This window comes from Myiozetetes cayanensis, unplaced genomic scaffold, assembly GCF_022539395.1.
Source record: "Myiozetetes cayanensis isolate MyiCay16 unplaced genomic scaffold, myiCay2020 scf9, whole genome shotgun sequence".
NCBI classification, from domain to species: domain Eukaryota; kingdom Metazoa; phylum Chordata; class Aves; order Passeriformes; family Tyrannidae; genus Myiozetetes; species Myiozetetes cayanensis.
The window spans coordinates 27433135-27447515 of NW_026088185.1; the positions used below are offsets into that span (position 1 = coordinate 27433135).

Consider the following 14381-nt stretch of genomic DNA (forward strand, 5'->3'; position numbering starts at 1 on the left):
GGGGAAGTCATGGAATCATGTCTGCTCATGGAGACATTCAAAACCCACTTGGATACATTTCTGTGTAACCTGCTCTAGGTGACCCAGCCTTGGCAGGGGTGTTGGACAAGGTGATCTCCAGAGATCCTTTCCAAGCCTAACAATTCTGTGATTCTGTGCGTAACTTGATATACCTTGATGTTGACAAATTGATAAATAGTGAAATCATTTACCAGTGTGAAATACGATCCCTTACTTTTCTAATGCAGCTGCTGACACAAGCAGAGTAAAGCACTTAAGTAAGATGGGTCAGGACACAGCCCCATCTAGGAAGGTATTTTGTCAACGGTAGCTCTTGGAAGTTGACTACAGGGAGTATAATACTAGTGCAGCTGTGCACTGACATCTCCTCTGTTGTATGCTCATGTATTTTTACTACCCCTCATAACTTTCTCTTGACCCAAGTTCTTTCTAATCTGACTCGCTCAATTTCTCTACATCCTGCCTCACCTGTGTTGTGGCAATGTCCATCTTGTCCTCCCATTTCCCTCTCTTCTCCACTCCTCTTGGTTGTTGAGAAGCAGGAGAGGTTGGATGCGAGAAGCTCATGGCCCTAAAGGAGGGAGAAAAGCCCTTGGATAGATAGAAAGAGAGACAGAAGAGTATGGGACAAGGTAGTTGGTGAAGCATGGGAGGCATGGATGCTGAAGCAAGATCAGGAGCCAGAGGGTAGGGAGTGCTGGGGATGGGAAAGGTGGAGGATGAGTTGAGTAAGAGGCACAGGGAAAAGGACACTGAGTGAGCAAGAGGTGTCAGGAGATGTGACTTAAGTAGCTGGCAGCAAGCAGTGGGATGGCAAATGCCTCCACAGCACCACAGGTCACCAGCATGGTTTTTGTGAACTGCCTTGAGGGGCGCTTTTAAATCCAGGAGAAGGGAATCTCTTGGAGCGCGGTTGACTTTTTTACCTTTATTTATCTCCAAAAAAACCCCCTGTGTTTTGTCTCTTCACAACCCAGCCTCTGAACTGTGCCTGGCACTGTCCCTTGTCAGCCAGAGGGTGAATCGGCCCTGCCTTCCCCCTCCCCTTTCCCGTGGTGTCCCGGCCACGGCCGCCTGCTCCCGGCGGGGCTCTCTGGGTGCTGCTGACGCAGAGGAGGGCGGCTGTTCTGCTGTTCCTTCTTCTGTGGGTTCGGTGGTGACGGATGTCTGGCCTCGTGATGGAGGCACAAGTGGGATGCTGGGGTGGATGTGGGCCCTCTGGCTGGTATCTCTCCCTTTCTGGAAAGCTTTGTGGAATGGGACAAAAACCACTAAAATACCGTTTCGTTGTCCACCGCCTTGCTGCGTTTTGAAAGCATTTAAATTTTTCCAGTCTCCTTTCTTTTAGAAGTTTTTGACAGTGTGGCAGCAGTGCTACATAAAGGTAGTTGATATAGCATAAATGACAACAATAATTTCACTTTTATCAAAATCCCTCAGGCTTTCTTGTAGATTTTTATTATGACAGTAGTAAAGTACTTAGGAAAGTTGTATTGGATTTGTTTCGCTAGCTGTATGTTTATACTGTATTTAATTCCCAGCTTTTAGTTTAGAATTCCATTAAAGAGAGGGAAGAACAGATCAGGTTGTTGGGTTGCAAAAGCTGAATCTGTTTCCTCTAAACAAAACAGTCTTCCCTTCAAAGAATTAACACGGTATTTATTTTTCCTATCAGAAGAAACTAAGTATGAACAAAGACCATTTTCACTTGGTAATGCTGAACTAACACAACTTTCTGATTTCTGAATTCCAGTAACAGCCTTACAGAACTGCAGAAACATAATAGTTTTTGTTCATTAATTTTGGCCGATGTTTTAGGGGTAATTTCATATTACGCTTGTGGAAAGGAGCTGTGTAAGATGGGTATTTGTATTTGCCTACCTTTTCAGAGCAGAAGAAGTAGATAGTGCATAACACAGACCCTGCAGTAATCTCCCCTGTTGGGAAAATCTGTTTGACATTGCCAAATAAAAATATTTGGTTTGTATAAAATAGTTGTTTAAAACACCCAAACCCATGGTCAGTGCTGAGAAGAGCAGAACTGCATTTAAGAAACATGATGTTTTGGTAATTGTTACCTTATTTTGCAAATTTTCTTGTAGAATGTTTGGATTCTCCCAGTGGCAGCCTGGTATAGTCTCAGCTGAGCAGGCAGAAGACCTGGTACAGGTTTCTTTAAGAATTTTTTTTGTTATAATCCCAGGGCAAGGGAAATTTTGGCTTGTACTGCCTTTCTCTGAGTGGTGATATTCAGAGCTATTCCATCACTTCCTACTGTAATTTTGTTTTTTTTTAATTCTTCTCACGTGCATGTGCTATTGTGACTCTGTAGCTATAATTGTGCTGCAGGAGCTTGTGATTAATGCTCCAACTTCCTCAAAAGCTACAAATTTAAGCTTTCTCATGCAGATTTTTAGAAGAGAGGATTTTTAGATTTTTCCTGTTTTTAGAGCTGGAGATCTGTGTGACTCAGCAGGGAGTTGATGTGTTTTGAAAGTGAGAGGTCTTCTGCTTTTTCCAAAGTCTGTCAGTGTTTTTCTGGAACATAGGACACCAAGTATAACTGCATTTAGGAACTCTTTCTGTTTTATTTGGTTATTTTTGATGAGTGCCACCCTTTTTGAATACTTGAGAGAGGTGGAATTGTTACATTTTTTTAATTAATCACGGGAACCTAAAGAATTGATCAGGAACATTAAAAAATACAATGGCTTTAGGACCCATTACGGTGCTGCAAAGGGTGTCTTTTAGGGCGAACTATGTACCCTAAATAGTGCCTGATGGATTTTAATGTTAAAATAACATTGAAACTGTTCACACAGAGAAATATTGAAAGCTCACTCCAGTGACCTTTCTGACAAGTCACAAGACCTGCATGGATATTACATCAATGAGGCTCTTACAGCTCTTTTTTCCTCAACTCTCAGCAGGGATAATAAAAAGGAGAAACTTTGCACTTAGTGTCCTGCTTAGTGGATGCACTAGGCAGTGTTTAGTGTAGCTGCCAATCCTTGCTGCACGGTTGCTTCTTGATACTCTGTTGTGGCAAATCAAACTGCCTCTATATTTCTTAAAATGAAGAATTTCATGCACCATTGGGTGGTGCAGGCAAGTACCACCAAGATAATGACAGAACATCTTCCCCTCTTAGATGTGTCCAAGAGAGATTGTTTTTCCTCCCTGTCACCACAGGTGAGGCTCTATAGTTAGTGGTGTGGTAATTGAGCCTGCTGTGCAATTGGAGTCCTTCAAAGGAGCGGGAAGAGAAAAGAAAGAGCTTCCCTCCCTTGTTCAGTGCTGCAAGGGCTCTTGTTCATCCTCAAATACAATAGTGAGAGCTTGAGGGAAGCTCAAGAAGTCTTGTACTTTCTGTTGACTTGTTAGTGAGCATCCGTGGTTAAGCTTCAAAATGAATGAGGAGATTTAGCCCCTGGCTGCATTATTGGCTATTTTTGTCACTTACTCTGCATCTCTCAGTATTTATACACTGGAACATGTGTACACACACACAGCCTCATTATGTAGATTTCATTCTATCAACTGGCAAAGGTGGATTCAATGGTTCACCTGAATCTTCGTGTTTTATTAGATCCCAGAGTGGAGAGTAGAAAGCAGGTACCTGAGATGAGGAAAGAAAGAACAACTCTTAAAAGTGTTTGTTGATTTCACAGATTTAGTAAACACTCAAATATCTCTTTTTTCTTGTATCCAGGCACTGCACTGATCTCAAGTGAAGAGAAGCTGTTTTACTAGACTTTCTCATATTAATGGTCAGACTGGCTCCTGTTTCCACGTGTTTATAGCCTGAATAAACAAGGCAGAGGGGGGAAAAAGAGGTGAAGCAGAGAAGCAAGTGGCCTGCCCAGTTCCATAAGGCATGTCAAGAGACACAGGTCCTGCTGCCCCAGGCCAATGCTCTCTTCTCTGAAATGCACTGAAAGCATTAAGAGAGGTTCATTGCACTTGGATTAGTTGCAGATAAAACAGATGCTATCTCAGTAAAATAAATAATAACAATAATTGGCTAAAATAATTGGTCTCCTTTGAAGCCAAGAAACCTAGTATTAAAGAATAGCAGGTATTCTAATACAGGGTCTAAAACTGATTCTAAAATCATAATTTTAATCTTCAGGCAAATACCATTCAACTCAGCACTTTGTTTATCTGTTCAGGCAAAATGTCAGAGTCTCTGGATTGCTAAATAGAATTTACATCACTTGCAACGCAGATTTTTAATCTACATCTTTTGCCATTTGTTTTTCCACTGTTGATGTTAAACTGTAAGGATGCTTCAGAATCTTTCACTGACATACGGAAGGAAGCTTCAATACTTGTAAACTACCTTTGCATGTATCCAAAAGCTCAGATTAAGCCTGTGCAGTTCTTAAAAACAGGACTATTTTATTTACAGCATCAGACTTTTAGATTACTGTACAAATTCTGAAATACTTGCTTTGTATTTGTCAACAACTGTAGTTAAATTTGTGGTAGTGGAGCTCACTGTGTAAGACACCATAGAAGAACTCGGGCCATTAAGTTTGTAATCACTAAGTGTAGAGGAGTTGAGAGCAGAAGAATTAAGTGATACTTCTCTTGACATATTTTTAGAGATCGACTTATATGCTGGGATAATGTTAAAACAGGATAGATCCACTATTCCCATTGACTTGGCCTTGTTGATGCAGATGAGATGAAAGCACCCTGCAGCCTCTTGACATGGTTGCGATTGCTTGTGATTCTTTCTAACAGGTGCACTCAAATTCTTGTATTTGGAGTACAGAAAAATAAGGACTTTAATATCCTTTCATGAATGTTGAAGGGAGTTGAAGATGAAAAATACCATAAGGCAGGTATTTACAATACAGTCCAGAAGTGCAATTAAGAGTATGAATGCCTAAGTGTCTCGGTTTCCTTACAGTCAGGGTGCACATAAAGAAAGATGCTCAGGATTTGTGGAGTGGTTGTGTGATTGTTGTAATTCTCAGTTGCATTAGATTTTGCTTTGCTTCTCACAATTATGTTCTATCACCCACTATATCTGCTTTAGTGGTTACATATGTTCAATCACTTCCCTTCATCTGAGTATCCTTTCTGAAACACTTGACTGGCTAAATTTTCTGCTTTGAGTCTCTTAGTTGTATTGTGATTTTTTTACAAGATTCTTAACTAACCTCAAAATCTGGGAGGGATGCTCTTCTTACAAGGACTCCCGTGATGACTTTTATGCAGGGAATGCATGTTCTTCATCTGAGAGGTACACTGAAAAAAGGTGGGGATGAGTGTTTACCCTCATACTTACAGTTTTGCATGCAGCCTTGCTGTGTCTGTCCAACAAGTGCTAGCAGCAGAAATAACTGTCTTTGGGTCAGATCTGGTCCCTGGCACCAGTCTGTCTTCCTGATTTGGCAGAGACTTCCCTATGGGCTCCCCTGCATCAGTGGTAATAACACTTTTGAAACACTGGCTCTACTGAATTTCTGACCCTGATGAGAAAGTCCGTATCAAACCACAGGAACTATTTTACTTGAAGTTCCTGTGTTTATACATACAGAATCTGTTTCCTCAAATTTAAACTTTGCAAATAATTTATATAGAAATTTCAGAGTCCTTCTGATAACCTGGGTCTTAACTGTGCAGCTATTGCTGACAGATTATGTTGCAACAGCTGTAAGATAATATAAAGAGAAATTGCCCTTCTGAAGATCATCACCTCTGACATCTACGTTTCAAGAAGTTTCTAGTACATATTTTATCTAGGCATCTCAATCTGCCAACTCTTCATGTCAGAAATTGGAGCACGGTGTCTAGTGGAATCTGCCCTTGCCCTGCAATCCTCCACTGAAGGGTGGAACTGGGCTGTGTTATGGATTCGTACAGGAAAAGATCTTTTTGTATCCTAGACAAGACTGGGAGTTAAAATGTAGCTCTGGGTCTAATTTATATCAGACAGGTTCTGTATGATAGAGCTCAGTTCTTACTTTTTGATGCCAGGGGGATGCTGTCACCTGTCTTGCAGAATGTTTAAATTGAACTGCCATCATTTTCAGTTAGAAAAAAAGTACTCAAGTCCTGAATCTTTCCAGTTGAAATTTGGCTGCTATCTTGGCAGTGCCACATAAAGCCAGGGGGAACGGATGGAAGCACTTGGCTTCAGTTTGTTTTAAAAACACAGCTTAATAAGATGGGTCTGTAACAGGAGCATCAGCATCATGTAGCCAGAGAGAAAGGGAGGTCTAGGTTGAGCTTAACAGCACCCTGTGATATCTTGGCCCTCAAACTGGGAGTAATTTTGGATTAACTACATGTGACCTGGTAGTTGTTCTCTCCTGCATGCAGTCTTGATTTGGTTCCCAATTTCTCTTTCATCCGAGTGTAGTTGATACGGTTTTTGAGAATGTATTTGTCTTCTTTTGAATTTCCAGACGTTTATGCTCCTCTGCAGTCAAGTGCCTTTGTAGATTCTGAGGCAGGCCCTATATACTTACTTTTCAAGTTTGTTCCATGTGTTAGCAGAAAGACTGGGACCACATCTTGGCTATGAATTCTTTTTGCATCACTGAAAAGGTTCTTTTCTTGTGAGAGTTGTATTGCTTGATGCAAGGATGCCTCTTCTGAAAGAGGATTGCTGCTTATCCTCCTTAATGATGGTAGTCAATTTGGGAAAGAGCAGGCACAATGGAAGTTTTATTTTCTGAGTTTAATAGAAAGCTAAAAAATTTTCTTTTTATTTTAATCATGACAAAGAAAACTGATCTTATGAGAATAAATGTCATGGCTCTTAGTACAATTTTGCTAGAATTACATTAAAATCCAAAGATTTCTGGAGGATAGTCAGTGATGAACAAGGAAGTTCTGTGTGGGGATTTCAGGATTCCGTGATAAAGGGAGCTGTTTAATTAGGTCTTTTTTTTTAATTACAGCTAAATGTAAAGGCATATGTCAAGAAGGGAGAGAAACAGACCCATCGTACAAAATGGAGAATTGGTATCCAGCAAAGAAATCCATTTAAAAAGGATGCTTGAACACTAAAGAGGCCATTTAGACAAGACATAAGAACAATCCCAGGACCAAAAAAAAAATTGTGGAAGACCTGGAGCTCAATGCTTTGCTTACTGAACCCAAATGTAAAAGTTCTTTTTTATCAGTTTATTTCATAGAAGAGAACTTGCAGAAACTGTGCTTTGTTTTATCAAGAAAGGCAAAACAAGAATTTGTTTGAAAACTAAATTTGCTTTAAATTGGAAGGAAAAGTGCAATTTAACAGTGAGTTGTTAGAACAGCTGTTGACATTGGTGAGCTTTTAGTTTCCTGGTGTGTGTGTGGATCAAGACAAAATTTTAGGTTTATTTTCTCTTAGCTAGATATGTTTTAGTCAAAATAATAGCGTAGTTAAGCAAATGCTCTCAGTTCGGTGTCAGAAGGGACCATTTGTACTTTTAGCCTGGTCTTTAAAAACTGTGAATATGTGCAGCAGTCTGATGTCACTTGTTGTACTCTATATTTGTGATTTTAGTATCTGCAGCTGAAGGAAGGAAACCCCTCAAATGTTAATGCATCCAAGAGTAGGGGATGTGATCTGTAGGAGGGAAATCCACTGCTGCCATGCCAGGTGGAAGGCTGTCAGCCTTTCCTCTGGACAAACTTCCATTAAAAGAAAAGGAGAATGGTGAAAACTTTTCTATTTTGCACATCCAATTGCAATTTTCCCCTAAGATGAATGCTCCATTAGGAGTGGGAGGGAGAAACCAAACCCAAACAATATCTGCCGTGTGTGTGATGCCCTGAGCTAGAAGGTGCTGCTTGCAGTGGTCTGTAGCTGGGGAAGAGTGGGCTGCAGTACACCAGCCTCAGCTGTGGGATGCACAGGGACATGTTAATCATGTTCTCTTTCTGAATGACAAACTGCAGTGTATAAATAGTTGGAACTAGGACTTCATTATAGCCATACAACATCTTTTACTAAGTTTCTTAAACTGAGCATAATAAATCACTTACTGGGTTACAAGTCAGGAATGAGAGGGGTAGGGGAATGCATTTTCTTTTCATGTACTTCAAAAAGCAGCCTGAAAGTAAGGCATGCTGGAAGAGTTGTGGGGGATGCAGCACCCACGTGTTGGATGCTCCTGCTTGATGTAGCTGTGAGGGAGCTGGAGAGCAGCTGGGTGCCACTGGCAGCCACTGCCTCCCACTCCTGTGTGAGACCACATTCCAGCATTGTGGGGTTTTCTTGTTTTTGTGTTGGGCTGTGGGTGCTAGAGAGCATTAAGAGGAGAGTTCAGAGGACTGCAGGTTGGGAATTTGTGCTAAATCTGTAATAGTGGCAGGAATTTGGGGGTAGTTGTTTTAAAAATAAATAGAAACCAGTGACTGCAGCATGGACTGCTGAAGTCATAAAGCAGACGGTGTTATGAGCCACAGGAGGGCTAAACAGTTGAACTGTATCGGCTGTTTCACTCATACATGATAATTAATATATCTTTTTTATTACCAACTCAATTTCTGCTGCTAGCTAGGCCTTTTCTGTTACTGTCAATGACATTTGGGTTTTCTGAACATGGCCACGGTTTGCTCAGGAGCCAGTGCCGCCTTTGGGGCCCAGAAGCCTTCTGCAACAGTGTGGGAATGAGCAGCTACAGAGCCAGGCTCCAAAGAACAGAAAACTGAATACACTGGCATAAAATATCCTTTAAAGGAGTTTCTTCCCTTTCCAACTATGTGTCAGAAACCTGTGACAGAAGGGGATTAGAAACTGAATGATGAATTTTAAAAAGCTGGAGCCTCCCCCCTCCCTCCAATTGCTGCTTGCATTTACAGGTTAAAATTAATGAAGTTAATTACATCTACTCAAAATTTCTTGGTTGAGTGAATTACTTATATCTTTTAAAGTAGAGACATAATTTTCTGCATGGACCACAGGCATTTTCTTCAGGCTTGGTTGTTACTCTGGTTTATAGTCCCCATGATGCATGGTTGCTATCTGAAGCACTCTGGAGTGCACCTTTTTGGAGTAATACAAGATGTCAAATTCAGATTAAGGACATCTGCAATGTTCAAAGCCAAAATACTGAAATAATTATAGAAATTCTAATAAAGTCCAGTTTCTAACAAAGATGAAAAAGAGGATGGATTCAGAGAGTTAAAATGGAAAGCAAAATAACAGGACAAGATGCTTAGAAGGTAGAAATATGTCATGTAATTAGCAAAGAAAATATCTAGTACACTGCTTGTCTGACAGTCTTTTGTTCCCTTTGGTGTCATCATTTCCAGCATTAACCAAAGGAATTTTCAGGGCTGTGTTTACATGTTAAGGTGGAAAGAAAAAAAAAGGCCAAAGAATATTCTGTGCAATCCAAACATTTACAAGTGATACCTTGCAGTGTATAGTATTCAAGATTAGGACTTCAAAGAATGTTTGGAGAGATCAAGAACACATGATTGTGGGGCTTTAACTGATAATTTTACTTTAAGATTACCCAGCATGTAAGGTTGACATTAAAGATAAGCCTAAATTTAGGGCTGGAGGCAAACTTCAGCATCCAGTTCAGTTTTCACTGAATTGTAAGTTGGGTTGGTTTTTTTGTTGTTGTTGTTGGTTTTTTTTAAGGAAACTTTTGTGCAGATTTAATTTTAAGCTTTCTTGGTTTATGTATTTTTTGCTTTGGGGATTTTTTTAAAATTAAAAACCAAATAGAAGTTTTTTATATGTAAACACTCATCTTGTGTCTTTAAACTTTAATTTTTGTATAATACTCCTTTACTGCTGTGCCCTGGGCATGCCCCATGGCAGTACCTCCTGTGGCACCCTATGAGCAGCACCTTCCAGGCTGATCTCTGTCCTTGTGTCTCCTGAAAGGCAGAACACATCATGTTTTGTGAAACGTAATTCAAAAAGACCCTGCTTTATATGGAAAATAAGGTGATATGTACTAGAGCTTTCCTGAAATATTTTGTCTGTGTTTCCTAATGGCAGACTTCAGATTTTTCAGTTAAAAGTCTTGTGTTTCAATTTCCCATCAATAAAATTCTAATTCTTACTGCATACAAGTTCTCATTATGCACAAAAGCAGTGCTAACAGATTCATTTCTCAGGAGAAAAGGCAAAAGCATCACGTATGAGATCCTGATACAAACAATTGCCCCCTCAACATAGGCAGTGTGGTAATAGGGACTTCAGCGTGGCATGAAGTCTCATGTGGTGGCCCAGCAGACTTGAAGACCATGAAGGTTTTGAACAGCCATATTATCTGGGCATTTGATTGGGCTCTCTGAACACACACACCTGAAAAACCAGTTTAACAGCAGTTGAGCACAAAGTCAAGCAAGTAAGTCTGGGCAAGCATTGGGAAATCCTCCAAGGGAAGAAATGTTCTCGGCTGATGATACTTCTCTAGGGCATTAGGGATGTGAGGTGTCCCTTGGAGTCATGTCACTGCAGGTAGCATTCCTTATGTTAAATGACACAGCCACACCAAAAGAAGTGGTACTTCCATTTCAGAAAACCTGTAACATTAACTGATTTTTGTTTGGGTTTTCCTGGGCTAAGGCTGACTGAGAGAGAAACTTGTCTTTGGTTTGGTTTATGCAGTGTCCAGCACAAGGAGCTGCACGCTTGTGAGTGAGGTTCGCTCAGAGCTGTTGCAGTACGAGCAAAATGATGTCTTGTCCACTGAAATTACATTTAAGTAGAATACATGCTCTAAAACTCCCAGAGAATTCACACGGAGACAAAATATTTCATGTAACTATTGGCTGACCATGAGATTAGCTCAGCTGGTTAGAACATGGTGCAAATAAACACCAAGGTTGTGGGTTTGATCCCTGTATGGACCATTCACTTAAGAGCTGGACTCGAGGATCCTTGTGGATCTCTTCCAACTTAGAATATTCTGTGATTCTGTAATTGTACTGAATACAGGAGTGACTAGCCTAGAGGGAACACTCCTCTGAATATGGGTACTTTTAGAAAGAATCAAAGCTGTTTTTTTGATAGGTGAGTTATCATAGGGACTTGTTCTTTTTCCATTTATGTTTTGAGTAGCAATTAGTTTTACCTAAATGTTAGAGATACTGCATGTTTGTCATCATTAATAATTTTTATTATGTTCTACTATGAACATGGAAACCCTTTATTTTCTATTTGTTGCTGTGAAATTGTTTCAAAATTTACAACTTCACAGATGTAGACTCTATCTGTGGTTTTTGATTATGCATATTTATGATACTGGTGTTGTACAAGATTCTGGAGCCCGTCAGCTGCCACTGTTCTCAGCTGCTGATGGAAGCACCTTAGCAGCAGCAAATATTACACTGCTGGCAAAAGGAATTGCAGTGCTGAGATAAGGTTGTTTCTAATCTAAGTGTTTCTCATTCGAGAATCACAGTATGAGGAAAAAACATACTCAAGGAATCAGTCAATTGTGGCTTTTTTCTAATGTACTATATTTACAACCTCTGACAATTTGAGCTGAGAGCAGCAAAAATCTGGCCTAATTGCAAGGACTGCAAAAAAATATTCGCACTTTTCCCCCTGAATAAATGGTTATTTCTTCGGAATGAAATGCACATCTGCATTACAAAAGAAAACAATAACTGTGCTGTGCCTTTGCTCATTAAGTGCTTGGAGAAGAATGAAAAAGTCAGATTTTTCTTTAGGTATACCTCGGTTTCAGATCACACACTAGAGCATGTTCCTCAATGCCTCTAATTCTAAAGGATATATTGTACATTTTGATGATACTCTTATTACCACTTTTAAGAATGTCTGTAAAGATTTTGGATATGCTCCTGTGCGTTAGTATGCCAAGAGGAAACCTTTGTAATTCTGCAGTATAAGTATAGAAAATTACTCAGGATTTCATAATGTGTCAGGAATTCATATCAGCACCAAATTGCTTATAATTTGAATGAGATATGTGTTACTTCTGTGAGACTGTATGTAAATATATATATATTTAAGCAATTTTTTTTTTTTGCAACATTACTGACTTGTAAAATACTGTTGTTTTTTTTGTCTTAGGTCTGAGGGTAACTGTGTTACTAACTTCATCCCTCATGGTATTGGGAGCTGGCCTCAGATGTGTTCCAGTCTCAGACCTAGAAATTAGGAAGAAGTAAGTGAATTAAGTTATTTTTAATACACGTATTTTATTCTTTCTACTAATATAATTTTTGCTTCTACTGCAAAGAAATGTTAGTAAAAATGTTCTGTATGAAGTTGATATGCCAAATGTTTGTTGTGTGGCCATGGGCTTACATGTTTCTTTGCTTCTTAAATGGATTTTTCTAGTCCTTCTTTTACATTGTATCTGAAGATCAGAAAGCCCTTTACAGACTTGAGTTAATTACATCTCATCCCATCCTGCATAGCTAATATTAATCTGCTTTGCAAATAAGGAAGCAGAGGTTTAGAGAGGTTCAGAAATTGGCCCAAGATCACAGAGGGAGCCATGCCTCAAACCCCCAAAAATGTAATATGTATGCAAATGTTAAATAGTTCATTTTCTCATATTGGATGTGTGGGATCGTGCCGTGAGACAGATGAAATTGTGCAAAATGGCCTTTTTCATGTAGTCTCTCCCAGTGTGGATTCCAAAGTAGCCTTGTACTTTATCTGCAGTGAAATGATTGCCTTCTGTACACATGCAGTTAAAGAGTTTGTGATAGAAACAGATTCCTTCCTAAAAATCACACAAACCAAACAATTCAATTGTCCTGTCAGCGGATCCTGGGCATCCTCAGTAAGTACAGAGTACATTTTATACAGCCAGGGAATATGGATCACTTGTTATTCACTTAACTTTCTTTTTCCTCTTATGCTGAAGGAGGTAGGAGTACACAGGCATTACTACACTTTCCTTCTTTAAAAACTGCAGTAGCACTGTGTCTTTACTAGTTATGCTTGCATAATATGTAAACACGAAGAAAAGAACTTACAAATAAAAGGTTTCTATGTGGGTTGGGTTTTTTCCCCCCTTGAACTCTAGTCAGCTTCCAGGCAGTCCTTTTATTATTTGAGCAAGTTATTTGAGTTTGGGTTTTTTTTTTTTGAGGTTTTTTTTCATTCCTCTTAGTATTGCTTACTCTGAAAATCAACTTGGAATCTTTTTAAGTTGAGAAAGAAAGTGTTTGGTGTGAAGTTGAAAGCCAATGACTGGGTGCCATGGATAAAGCAAAGGAAGAGTTGTAGAGAGAGAACTGAGAATGTAAAAAAACATCGACTGTAAAACCAGTCCTGATAAGTAAACATAAAGCAGTGTGTCAAGTAGGGTAGATGCAGTTTGAGTTCTTAGGTGTTTAGTGAGCATGTAAGGAAGAACCCAAGGTGCTGCTGATGTTGGTTGCCCAGTGTTGCCTATTTCAACATGGTGTTCAAGGACTCTGAACAGGGGAGGCTGAACTAACTATATTGTGCTGCCATTAACAGTGACCCTTTAAGGAGAATGTACTGTTAAGGTGGCCAGGAAGAGCTGTCCTCATTGTGCCCTTTTTCTTAAAATGTTAAGGGGTACTCGACATTCAGTTCATTCATTCTCAACAATCTTGCATTAAATATCGAGAGCTTTTAAATGGGCCGGATGGCTGAAATGCAGTGAAATGTAGTGTCTTATGCAGCTTTTCATTTATGATTTATACCAAAAGACATGTGCTGCCCTAGGCTTTACCAAAACAAGAATGAAGACTGTAAGTAGCTGAGAAGATGAAAATTCCCAAATGAGATTTAGATGTGAGGTATCATTCGGGGAGTTGGAAGAAGGGTTTCCACAAAATCTTGATCACCTTTAAATAAAGTTTTCCAGTGTAGCTGCAGCAAGGAGACCTAGGAGAACAATTAAGTACATGCCTAAGGAGAAATGTTCAAAGAACAACTTCTTTAACTAGGGAAAGAAAGGCTATAGACTGTATAGAGTCTGATGAGTGAGATACATAAAACATGATGTTAAAATTTATTGAAAACTATATAGGAGAAAAACAAGAGCATGAGCAGATTCCTGATGGAAAAGGTTAATAATTTCATATATTCATGCTGTGAAAATATGCATCATCTCTAGGTGAAATTGATAAATTTGCCTACTTAGCCTACTCAAAAAAAAGACATTTTCAAGAATTTCAGCTCTATCTGAGGAAGTAGTTTGATCTTTTACACAGTTTGATTAAAAATCTACAGAGAATTAATTAAAGCTAACTGTGTGAAGCAAAAGGATGTTTTTCACTGAAGTTTCTTGAGACATTGTAAATAACTGTACCGACTATGTGAGTTTTGTCAGGTAACCTGCACTGTTTTGAGGGCTAAGGCTGAAGGCCAGTTTTCATCCGTTACTTGAACCAAATAAAATAATGTTTCTGAGTTGAGCATTACTGCT

At 39.4% G+C, this 14381-nt stretch overlaps 1 protein-coding gene across 1 annotated transcript in view; it reads left to right on the forward strand.

Annotated features, from left to right (window-relative positions):
* SLC49A4 (solute carrier family 49 member 4) overlaps positions 1–14381 on the forward strand; it is a 70960-nt gene that overhangs the window by 8062 nt on the left and 48517 nt on the right. The window contains exon 2 of the mRNA XM_050339634.1: positions 12038–12131. Within this exon, the coding sequence (XP_050195591.1) occupies positions 12038–12131 (94 nt within the window). The remainder of the gene's footprint in view (positions 1–12037; positions 12132–14381) is intronic.